The sequence below is a fragment of the Periplaneta americana genome, chromosome 6, assembly GCF_040183065.1.
Source record: "Periplaneta americana isolate PAMFEO1 chromosome 6, P.americana_PAMFEO1_priV1, whole genome shotgun sequence".
Lineage (NCBI taxonomy): Eukaryota > Metazoa > Arthropoda > Insecta > Blattodea > Blattidae > Periplaneta > Periplaneta americana.
In genome coordinates this window covers 117373357-117386773 of record NC_091122.1, presented here as the reverse complement: position 1 = coordinate 117386773, position 13417 = coordinate 117373357, and the positions used below count along the sequence as shown (strand labels likewise).

General features: G+C 34.4%; 1 protein-coding gene across 2 annotated transcripts in view; it reads left to right on the top strand.

Moving 5' to 3' along the window:
• The window catches only part of emp (epithelial membrane protein), a 286297-nt gene that overhangs the window by 144581 nt on the left and 128299 nt on the right, over positions 1-13417 (top strand). Inside the window, exon 1 of one of the 2 annotated variants that reach the window (XM_069828803.1) lies at positions 11097-11253. The exons of the other annotated variant lie outside the window; for it this stretch is intronic. Within the exon in view, the coding sequence (XP_069684904.1) occupies positions 11196-11253 (58 nt within the window). The 5' untranslated portion in view covers positions 11097-11195. Of the gene's footprint in view, positions 1-11096; positions 11254-13417 lie in introns of those variants that run through there. 2 annotated transcript variants of the gene reach the window in all.

The following is a 13417-nucleotide window of genomic DNA, read 5'->3' as shown; positions in this document are numbered from 1 at the left end:
CCAAAATCTCACAGAAGAATAATTTTGCTTAGTTCTCTAAAACTAACAGATAGATGGATATATATTAAAATAAGATTTTTGAAATTAATTTAAAATTATTATTATTAATCTAAATATCAATAATAACAATTGTTATCCATAAAGTTATACCTAATTACTTGCACTTAGGAATAATACAGGGTTGTTTCCGTTCTCTGATAACGAATTTGAATGGCGTCATGTGCGTTAGGAATCACACCGACAGATTAATTGCGCGTGAGGTGACAGACCAGTAGTGAGTGACTTCATAATCAGAGTGCACGCTGTATCACAGTAGCAATGCCCAAGAAAATCGAGCCTTTTTGGGAGTAATACATAACAACCTATCCGATGCCAAGTACAGTTACGTGAAAATCATAGGAGTCTGCAAAAAATGTGGTTTCGTTATTTCCAAGAAAGGCATCTTGTGTGTACCTAATAAGACTGGCAAAGCTCGAATGGGATTAATTATTCCAGAGTGGAAAAAGCAAGCAAATCCACCCCCCGTCACAAGTCGCCGCACCCCACGAGATGATACAAATTAATTAATTCCATTCGAGCTTTACCAATCTTATTAAGTACACAGAAGATGCCTTTCTTGGAAATAACGAAACCTCGTTTATTGCAGGCTTCTTTTATTTTCACTTAACTGTACTTGGCATCGGAAAGGGTTGTTATGTACCCCTCCAAAAGAGACTCGATTTTCTTGGGAATTTCTGCTGTGAGTCGCCGTGCACTCTGACTATGAGATCACTCACTACTGGTCTGTCACCTCGCGCCACAGTTCAGCTGTCGTGTGACTCCTGACGCACATGATGTCATTCAAATTCATTATTGGAGAGCAGAAACAACCCTGTAGTTCGTTAATTTTACTCTGTTGCTTCTATCGCTTATTTATTTCCATGTTTCATATGTTTAACTTTTCGTGGTAATTCTTTTTGCCGTGAATTTTATTATAGACCTATCGAACTCCAGCACCATTGGCGACAAACCGTCATAAGGACTAAAGCACAGTCACTATAAGTACAACAGAATACGTCAGTACCTACATCTGCATAATATATACCGTCACTTAAGTATTCGAGATTCGTCTTACATAAGGTCGAGCTTTCTTTTTTGGCAAGAATTATCACATTAAGCTTATTCACCGGACGGCTTAGCAAAAGGATTGCCATGCTGTGACCCAATTTAGGACCTCATTGCTCGCTGTTAATGAGCAACAGGCCGATTCATTAAAATATACCGTAAAAAATCCACCGCTTTCTTAATAGTGCGTGTGGTAAACCTTGACACCCATATTTCTTATTACTTTGAATTTGCAGTTGTATGCAGTGTGCTTGGTCACAATCTGCGGACTGCGGCATCGTAAAAAAATTCAATAAGAAACGAAAAATAAAATAATGCAAGCATATGCTTGACAGTACCTAAATGTACTAAAACTGTAGCATATAATCATAGTAGCAACTTCGGCCCAAGGTTTTATAACATGATAACAGCTAAATTGTCAAACACACAATTTGCTGATGCTCCTTATTTAAAAAAATAAATTAAAAAATTGCTGTTAACAGAGAAAATTTTTCTTATTCTTTTTTTTTTCTCTTTTTTTTTTTTAACTTTTTACTCTGTTATTTAATAAAATGTCTTAACATTATATGGAATGCCCCCTGAGCACGAGTATGTAACTTACTCTTTCTGGGGGTGCTAGAATGTTTTTATATTAAAAAATCAATATGTATCTTTGTTCTGGCAATAAAGTATTATTATTATATAAAACATAAAAGATACTTTGAATAAAATTGAACCCTACAAGTCACTAAATGAAGCTATGTTGGAAAGAGTGGGTGAAGAAAGAATGACGCTGAAACTGATCAGAAAGAGAAAAAGAAATTGGTTGGGTCACTAGCTGAGAAGAAACTGCCTACTGAAGGAATGGTGAACGAGAGAAGAGTTCGAAACAGAAGAAGATATCAGATGATATTAATATATATGGTTCATATGAGGCTACAAAAAGGGGAAGGCATAAAATAGAAAATACTGAAGAATGCTGGGTTTGCAGTGAAAAGACCTGCCATTGGGCAGAACACTATGAATAAATGAAGTGAGTAAAAATTAATAATCAAATCTCAGAATTTCACGATTTAAATGTTTCCCTAAAAGACCTAGAAAAACTTTAAAATAATTATGAAGTACACTAGACTCTCGCTAATCTGACCCTAAAAAATCCCGCTTCTCAATTATCCGGCCTTCTTTCTAGTGTACTTCCCATCACTTCTACTGTTATAGTTTTCTGGGAACATTGCACCGTGTCATGTGTTATACTGTATTAAACACCTACTGTATACACTTATATGCGTATACTCTCGCCTGTAACGTGTGAAATGTTCTAGTTTTGATTTAGAAGTGCAAGTGGAGTGGTTGGCGCAGCTTATAACATTAAATTTAATTACTTTTTAAGCAGTTTCACAAGGAAACCGTCCCAGGTCGTGTAACTTGAATTTAATAAAAATGCATGTTTAAGTTACTTTTCGTTCGTTAAGAAACGTGGTGATGGTCGTTCGTTTCGCATTTTCCTCGTTTACGAAATATATTGACTTGAAAATCGTTGTCACTTATACCGCTTCTTGCTCGCACTCGGATTCTCATAACTCTGCGACACCGTATCACAGCTCTCGCATGAATGCATGAAATCAGCTTTTTGCGGTCAAATCCATTACTGCCTTTCTGGTCAAACCAAATACATTATTTTCGAGTTCTAAAATACTTTCTTTAATTTCCTTCTCCACTTCTTCAGACAGTGCTGTTCACGGTCCACATTTAACCTATGATTATCCACATGACCTTTCACTCGTATCCACAATATACCAAACGAAAAACCGTAGGTTTTGTATGCAGTAAGAATTTTAATATCACTTTCATTTACAGCACGTACAGTCATGAGTAAGTTTTCGTGACCGTATTGACGAGATATCTGCAATGAAAAAATTCTGAAGTAAAAAACGTAATTTATCTCAGGATTAATTCCTTACGTCATTTAAACACATACGAACTTGAAAAATGTGATAAATCGGGTCTAACTCAAGTTTGAAACGCGCGCTGCTACTTCTAGTTACAGTTCCCGTGCGCGGAAAATATTCGCCAAATAATGGAAACTTCTACACGTCTGCACGAGGCACGCAGCGATAAATACGTGTTCATAATATTATTACACTGTAACTACATTTATGTAATGTTTAGCTACAGTAGGCCTAAGTTTCAAGTGAATAATCGTGCACTTACCTCAGAATTAAATTATTTTTCCTTCTGTTGTGCACAAACAACTTTTACTCTTTTACAAAGCTCCGTTCTACAACTACACAAAATAATTTTCCTTGGTAACGTAGTGAACGCCATCTATTGTTTCTCTGGATGCAAAAATTCCTAAAGAACTACTTGCCAATATCTGATACCTTCCAAACAAATTGCATAATACAACAGCGGAAGAAAGAAGTATCCACTACCGAGCCATCATCAAAACCGGGCTTTTACCTTACTCACATCTTCCGTCTTTGACCACATCCGTGAACTTCCACTACAGCCAACATAGGAAACAAAACCACGACTGAAATTATCAATCAATTAACAAAGTTTAACTGTGCTGTTTATGGTAACATGTAGATTTTTATTTTCAAATGCTATATATCCATATCTACGAAATGGAAACATAAAAATTGGAGATTTATCCTTCGCAGAGGTGGAAAAATTCAAATATCTTGGAGCAAAAGTGACAAATATAAATGACACTCGGAAGGAAATTAAACGCAGAATAAATATGGGAAATGCCTGTTATTATTCGGTTGAGAAGCGTTTATCATCTAGTCTGCTGTCAAAAAAATTTGAAAGATAGAATTTATGAAACAGTTATATTACCGGTTGTTCTGTATAGCTGTGAAACTTGGACTCTCACTTTGAGAGAGGAACAGAGATTAAGGGTATTTGAGAATAAGGTTCTTAGGAAAATATTTGGAACTAAGGGGGATGAAGTTACAGGAGAATGGAGAAAGTTACATAATTCAGAACTATACGCATTGTATTCTTCATCTGACATAATTAGGAACATTAAATCCAGACATATGAAATGGACAGGGCATGTAGCACGTATGGGCGAATCCAGAAATGCATATAGACTGTGTTAGTTGGGAGACCGGAGGAAAAAAAAAAAAACCTTTAGGGAGACCGAGACGTAGATGAGAGGATAATATTAAAACGGATTTGAGGGAGGTGGGATATGATGATAGAGACTGGATTAATCTTGCACAGGATAGGGATCGATGGCGGGCTTATGTGAGGGCGGCAATGAATCTGCGGGTTCCTTAAAAGCCATTTGTAAGTGTATATATATATATATATATATATATATATATATATATATATATATATATCCATGTCTCCTGGACTATGTTGCGTATTTAACATACAGAAATAGACTTTTATGGAAAATAATTTTTTAGATACAAGACTATTTGACATGGAATGAACCAGTTACATATTTTCAGCAATTATTCTTTTTATCTACAATAAGAGATAAGAAAGAACAAATCGAAAATATTGGCTGCCATTCTGTTGAGATTTCATATTAATTTATTTTAAAATTTCTGGAAAAATCGAGTTTCACAAATAAGTAATTACTGAATTATTTCGTAATTTGTCATTAGTATTTTAAGATTTTCTCCTTCATATAATATATCAAATCGCACGTAATTACACACATTTCTTCTAATTTATTATCATTTGTAATGTGAAGTTCGTTTTAACAAAAATTTATGGTAGCCTATATATTACACAGTGTATGTATGTATATTGTATATATAATCATTTACAATGTGAAGTTCCATGTATATATATCATCAATTTTTTGGTAGAAGGTTCCATTAACTTCCTTCCTTCATCCGATTTTACACGTGAGTAAGCACAAGCGCCACCGTTGAGACAACATAGGACAAGACACAAACATCGAGTCCCGTGGATGAAGATTAAGAAAATGTTTCTAATTTATATAAATGTTATCATGTAGAAACTGGAACATTTCAACATCAAAACCAAGGAGATTCAGATCATTATCATCATTATCTCCACAAGGTCGTGATACTCAGGAGTTGATCGCAGTTCAGAAGTCAATTAAGCAATTCCAGAACTTGGCACCATGCATACGTACAAAAAATACACATTTCTTGCTGACAGCCAGCCTTGGAGTCTTAGTCTTGTTTTGGTCGTAAAATGCGAAGTTACACGCAGTTGCTTGGAATATTGAAAATCATAAACAATAATAAATCAATGCCATTCTCCATCCTGGAGGGTACTTTCGTATTGCAAGACTTCGTTTGTTTATAGCTAGGAGCGTACAACGTGAAAAATGCCACCATCTCTTTAGTGTTAAATAACATCTATTAGAAACAATTTTTCTCTGTGTAATTAAAACAAGGAGTGAGGTAACGTGATGTCATAATAGGAACGCTCTCTAATAGAATGATGTAATAATAATAATAATAATAATAATAATAATAATAATAATAATAATAATAATAATAATGATAAAATAATAATAATAATAATGATAAAATAATAATAATAATAATAATAATGGTACAATAATAATAATAATAATGATAATGATAAAATAATAATAATGATAAAATAATAATCATGATAAAATAATAATAATAATAATAATAATAATCCATAAGTAGAAAATCATAAATAACTGATGCTGAAGTTTCATAAAACAGAAATGAAAAGAACCTGATTGTTGAAACGTAACGTATGTGGCTCAATGAAAGAACAACAAAAAAATTGTACCACCTATTAACTCAAATGTTGTTGTTGTTGTTGTTGTTGTTGTTGTTGTTGTTGTTGTTATCTAATGCCGGGCTTTGGCAACGAAGCCATTAGCGTTCTTGCTCTCCAATATTCTCTGTGGTGGATCCATCAGGTAGAACTTCACAGGTTATGAGATGACCTTCAGTCATTTCTTCTTCTTTGTTGCATAGAGGACAATTTGGCTTTGTGTAAATTCCTATTTTATTCAAGTGTTTGGCAAAATAATCGTGTTCTGTAAGCAGTCTGAATTTTGCTACTGCAGATTTACGTGGGATTTCTGGAATAATTTCTGTTTTTTTTTTTATTAAAATGCTCCATTTTTTATCTTTGGCTTTGGTACATAGTGCTTGGTTTTGCTTGATTTTATATTTATTTTTAATTAGTCTTTTGATGGATGTAAAAGTTAGGCTTGTATTTGTATTCTGAATTAAATTGGATCCTTTTTTGGCAAGAAAGTCAGCAGTTTCATTTCCAGCAATTCCGCAATGTGCAGGTATCCATTGCAATTGAATTCTTTTCTGTAGTTTTTTAAGTTGTTGGATCATTTTGTGACATTCTTTAATTTGGATTGACATCATTTTATATGAATTTATTGCATATAATGCTGCTTTAGAATCAGAGAGAATGACAGCATTTTGAAATTTATCTATTCTGTATAGTAGGTGTTGGAGTGAGATATGAATAGCCATTATTTCCGCATCAAAATTTGTTGTATGATATCCTACTGATTGATAAAATGAGAATAACGCACACGTAATTCCTGATCCTGAGTTGTTATCGATAGTAGACCCATCTGTGTAGATATATAACCATTCTTCTGGTGGGTATCTATTGTTCACAGCTTCTAATGCCAGCTCTTTTAGTACAGGTTTGGAAGTTTCAGATTTTGTAACTGGTTCTTCTAAATCTAGTTGAATGTTAATTGGTTCGAAGGTTAGGGGGTTTTCTCTGCTTAAAATATTTTCTTTAGATTTAGGGAGATTCAATTCTGTTTTTATTTCCGTGACTTTGGACAGGAAACTTGTTTATGTTTTCAACTTGGTTGGTTGTAACAGTCTTTTTTCCCATTTTGTTGTTGTTAACCGTAGCATTTTTTCATGATGTATTAGTGCCTGCTCCTCTAGAGTGAGATATATTGGAGGGTTCTGGGTTAGAGCTTGCATTGCCGTGATTGGAGTTGATTTTGCTGCACCAGTTATTAGTCGCAGGGCCTGATTTTGGCATACTTCTAGTCGATTCAGGTTGAAATTATTTGCTGTAATTAATACCTCCGCATTTAACTCAAATGTTAATGTAGCGTATTCAGTCGAAAGTGATCTGAAATTTGTCCCTAGGAAACAAAAATTTACAGAATTATGAAAAAAGGAAGAAGGAAAATTATTTTAGTCTAGGAAATTCTTGTGTATTACAGAGATAATCATCATCATCACCATTATCATTATCATCATCAATCACATGGATTAGACCCTTCGACCTCTTCCGGCCTCTTATAGAAACTAGTCTCTCCGTCTCTTAACTGGTCTTCCTCCATTTCTCCTGCCATGGGGATGCGGTTGTTTGGCATTCGCAGAATATGGTTTTACTATTTCTCCTGGTATTGTATAGGGGAGAGTTGGGTAGTATCGGATACCGGGTAATATCGGACAGTGCGTTTCTTTCATCTACCACCACATGGTAGTACCTGAATAACATGGTTACGTGTCTGTATGCGACATCACAGAAACGTAACCATGTCATTCAGGTACTATCATACGGTGGAGGTGAAAGAAACTCACTGTCCGATAGTACCCGATGTCCGATACTACCCAACTCTCCCCTAATCTTATAGTTTAAGTTGAATATATTTAATTGTCCTCTAATATCTGTACTGCGCTGTTTTTCTCTTCATTTATACTCCCGCATCATCTCTCAGAAAACGAATTTCAGAAGCTTTAATTTTTTTGTTTCTGTTTCTGTGCTAATGACCAACACTCAGACCCGTAAAGAAGAGCTGGAACCGTCAATACTTTAAAATCGTTCCATCCGGGTCTTGTTCAAAAGGATTCTCTTTATAGGCTCGCATATGTAATTAAAATTTTGTATTTTCTTTTGTAGATCTAAGTTTCTTGTAATACCTACCTCACAATCTAGATATTTAAAATCCTTGATCTGTTCATTATTATTAAGACGTATTGTTTATTGTTATTTTTATTTTTAAATGTATTACAAAAATAAAATTATAATTGCATTTCCCTCGGCGTGAAATGAATTTCTAATCTGAGGAATTTACATATTAACATACGCCACAGCCATGATGGTGATGATGGTAATAATAATGACGATTATTCATTTCCCTCGCCAGGAAACGAAGCTTAACATGCTGAATCCGTAAATAAGCAACTAACTCATGATGGTGATGATATTATTATTATTATTATTATTATTATTATTATTATTACTATTATTATTATAAGAACCGGAAGTTTATGCATATTTTTTCCTGGGAGGTATAACCACAGTCTAGTATATACAGTCACGAAGCTCAATACGTAGTAAATATGCATCCACAGATAGTTGCTAACCACTAGGATCGCTAATATCGCCTCATTACAGACAATGCGAAATAGTACCGGCACAGTCTATTGTTCCTAGCATCCTCACAACTCAAGCTTCGTGACTGTATATACTAGGCTGCGGTATAACTATGTGCTTACACATTATCGGTCTTACTAATAAAAACTCTATATACAGACGTTTAACTGTCTTATACTTATACAATGAGTAGCTCGTTTATAAGTCGTGTGTCAATTCCTTACTAATAATCACTACATACGTCGTGTATAACAGTACAACTGTTACACAGCTACGTCATAGTTTCGTCATTACTTCGTTACGAAAGGTAATAGAATATCTGAGGTTCTCTACTACATCCGGTAGAGCGCTCTAGTGTGGCATGTTAAATATCGATAGTACGACTGGCTCTAATCGATTACCACACTACATTTTGGTCAAAGAGTACAAGCTACAGCAATATTATTCTAATAATTCTATGATCTTTGGTTTGTTCTTCTGTGGTTACAAGGTAAACATCATCATAAAATGACAATCGATACGAACAGCTGTTAGAGGGGCGGCCATTTTTTCCCTATATACAACGCTTAAACAAGGGGTTTCGTGTATATAACTACTGCAATGCAATTCCCATTGTATAGTTACAGCCTCTTTATACGTCCATAGCTTATTCATGGTTTATTAGTAACGTTTTCTGTCTCAACTCTGCATAAGTCTCGTATAAAAACTATACACGGTTTATTAGTAAGACTGTATCTATATGAATTATTTCGTTTTTTTTTTAATTTATTAAGCATGGTTTTATGTTGCATATAAGTGCATATGTTTGTCAGTTTCATAAATATTTCAATACTTTAAGACGTATACGGTTTTAAGTTATACAATTTTTTTTTCCTCATGAACGCAAAAATCAGGGAGCTGCATGGGAAATAGAATATGTGAATCACCGTAATGAAATGTGAATACTCAAACATTGTGTGCTAGGTCTCTGACTTGCACTTCTCGATAAAGATATTGTTTGTTGAATGTCCATCGAAGAGTTCAGTTATTTAGATCAACAGCATCTAATATGCAGCTTCTCTCTGCACCAGTGTTAACCTGGTGGAAATCGAGTAATGCTACGTCTATTAAAACAGTTAAAAATATAAAGAGGCAAGAATTGGAGAGAAATTTTGTATTTATATCGGCTCATTTTTCCAGAGCAATCACGAGACTGGAAACTGTTGACACTCCCTTACATGTGTCTCTAGCCACTTTTTGAGGGAAAAAAGTAACCTGAGTTCGGTTCTTGGCAGTATAGGGCAAAAAGTAAAGAAAAACGTGACTAACATTACATTTAAAAAATCCTGTATAGGTACTAATAGTTGTGCTATATTCGAGACATTCTCGAAAGAAAATCCTCCATAGCATCGAAAGATTTATCTCTGTCTGCGGAACTATTAACCCTTAGGAGCCGTGCGTCCATTATAGTGGCCAGCTAGTATTATGGCCACGACGTGATATAATATGTTTTAAATTATATGTTATACATAAAATGCGTTGATTTCTTTAATCTTATATAACATTAAGGACATTGCACTTGATTAAAACAATAATTTTTTGTAATTTTTTTTCTTAAAAAAAGGAGCAAAATCATTTCAACTGCAGTCAATTGAAACTCCGTCAGCTTCCATGCGTACCGTACACCGATTGTTTTACATGGGCCCTCCCCATCCTTTACTAATTTGAGTTCTGTTCCTGAGAGTATAGGGCAAACAGTAAAGGAAAACGTGACTAATATTATATTTAAAAAATTCTGTATAGATACCAATACTTGTGCTATATTCGAGACATTCTCGAAGGAAAATTCTGCATAGCACCGAAAGATTTATCTCTGCATGCGGAGCCATTAACATAATTTAAATACGACCCAGTAACCTCGTGTGACATGGAAAGAAGTTTTCACGATACAAAAGCATCTTCAGAGAAAAGACACATAGTTTCTCTTTTGAAAACCTCAGCCACGCGTTGATCATGAACTGCAACTATTGATTTTAGAGAACTGCTCCAGCTCTACTTCAATCTCTAATGAATAATGTAAGTTCATACTGATTGGCACTTTTAAGGCTGGTTCACAATAAACCGGGAACGGAAACGACAACGAGAACTAGAACAGAAATATTGTTAAAATAAATGTATTTAAATGTGAGCATTCACAATTAAATTTTACGTTCCTGTTCCCGGGCTCCGGCAAGCTTCTCGTTAATTGTGAATGCTCACATTAAAATACATTTATTTTAACAATATTTCCGTTCTAGTTCTCGCTGTCGTTTCCGTTTCGGGTTTATTGTGAACCAGCCTTTACTGTTAGAAGAAACGTAACTTCTATTAATTTATTAGTGCACATTTATTGGAATATTTTGCACTCTTTAAGGGCATATTTTCATGCAAATTAATCAGTTACTTAGGGCATGAACTTCCGGGTACTTATCATCATCGTGATGTAAGATGTCGGTGGTTACGATGGTGTTGGTGATGACGACAATGACTGATGATGTAAATGACGATGGTGATGGTGATGCAAATGCGTGTGGTGTCATCCGGACCAGTGAGTCGCCTTGGGACGATGTTTTCTCCGCGGGGATAGTGTTCTCCCCCCCCCCCCCACGTTACCTAGCAGCGCCGCGCGCCAGCCACGGCAGGCCGGCCCGGCAGTCTGAGCTGTGATGAACCGGAGTGAGTGTTGTCTCCACAGGTGTCCCGCGAAGTGATGTGAGTGTGCCACTGCGATCAACATGCATCACAGGCAGAAGCTCTGCGACAAGCTCAGAAGCAGCTTCCTCAGGAAGTGGTGTAAGTGAATGGCCTTAAGATTCTTAGAGTAAAGATGTGTTGCAGCTTGAGGAGATATTGCAGATTTCACATGTGACCAATTACTTAAGAAAAATTAATCAGATGTTACAGAGAGAAGTCGGCGTTCTTGAATGTTTCGTTATCCGCATTGAAATAATGTAACTATTATGATAGCTATAGTTAACTTATTGCGTGGCAACTTAAAAATATAAGAACTTGATGAGAAAATTCAGAACATATTAGAAGAAGTTTCACACCTCACAAGGCGCTTAAAAAATTAGACATACGTACTTTAGACGAGTCGGAGGAGATACAGTTTTACTAAATTATTTGTCTTATCGCTATACAGAAATTATGTAAATAGAAAAATAATTCCTTATAATCAAATTTTGTAAGATCATACCTGCATCAAAACTGGATGAGAAACTCTATAAGGCAGGGGTTTCACATCTTGTCACCTGCTTGCTCTGTAAAAAATGGAAGTATTTCAGTGATCAAGAGAAAATATTTTGCTGTATTCGTTAAAATCACACTATAGACTATACAATAACATTCTGCTGAAGAAAACTATGTCGCTATAATAACGTTTTAGTATACATGAAAACGTTGAAAGTTTATGAGAGTAATCAGATAAACTGAGACACTATGACTAAGATATTGTATTCAGAAAAATTTAGTTTTGCTGAATATTTGTAATACATATTTTAGCCTTTTAAGAAGCATTTCATTGTACGAGTTATGCAGGATGGAAGGAAACTAATTCGTTACAAAGAAATATTACAGGCTACTTTGTACCATAGAAATTTTAAAAAGATCGGAGATCTCTTGCCGGATAGCAAGTATGTGTTTCGGATTTAATCAGATTTTCGAACTGAAAACCTAAAGTAAGTTTGTAGAGCTAGAAGAAAGTCGTTTTGATGCAAATTTAGTATATAAATGTCATTTCCACTAGTGATTACATAGCATATGCTTATTATTTAATTACAAAAATCACTTCAAAAGCATCCGATTTATCCACTTAAAATATCGGAAGATCTCCAGACTGTCGAGCCTTTGTCCCTTTGATAACATTCCTAATGAACTAGTCTTAGATGTGAGGAGGTATGGAAACGTGGAAATTGTTAAAGGCATAAGAAGAAATGGTAGTATGCCTATATAATTATAATCATTTAATAATTATGCTGTGGAAAGAAATATAGGCCTAAGTCTATATATTGTACCTTCATACATAGCAACACATACTTGTAAACAAAATACATTAAATACAATACTAATAAATGGGCAGAGATAGCTATTACTTTATGGAGATTTTTTTTCGCGGGTTTAGAGATTAAAGAAAGTTACCAGTTGGAAATATCTGAACAGAAATTTAATGTTGCACAATAAATACACGATTAATTTTAATTAATTGAAGGTTATCTAAAATGTTTATGATCATAAAATTATGTAGTAGATTACTTATTTCATTGTTAATACTCATGTTGATGCGCTTTGTCTCAAAAATACTTTTAAATTACCAACGCAACGATAAATATACTCTTACTAAGTATTAGGGTACTAACTTTCTGTCACGATATGCGTATCTCTCTTGCTTTAGACCATAATTGTGTATACATATTTTAAATCAGAAAAATGAAACGAAGTATTGTAAAACATTATTATAAAACGACATTTATCTCTTTTGTGTTATATTTTGTCGATTATTCTTGATACATTTTAATAATTAATATTAATCACAACAGCTGCAGTTGGTAGTTAAAATAATTTATACGTAATTATGTTGATCTATTTAAAAAGCAAATGTAGAACAATTTATAATGCTTTTTATGTGTGAGTTTGAGATAAATCAGCTTGACCAACTTAAGCGAGATAAAAACAAAGTCGCCAAGAGAAAGTTTAGATCACAGCAAGTGCTAACTTTCGGTATGACACTGTTTTCAGAATCCCTTCGCAAAATACTTCGTTCTTATAGTAATATATAAAACAACCGAAATCTCGACCTGGGTGCAACTAAGTAGTGATTCTGGAATGAAAAATGAGATGACTTTCTAAAGATAAGAAATTAATGAGTAAGAATAAACCGTAAGATTAAACGGAGGGAATTGAATTAGATTTAGTTAATAGTCATATGTATTATTTAAACAATAAGAATCAACATTCAAGT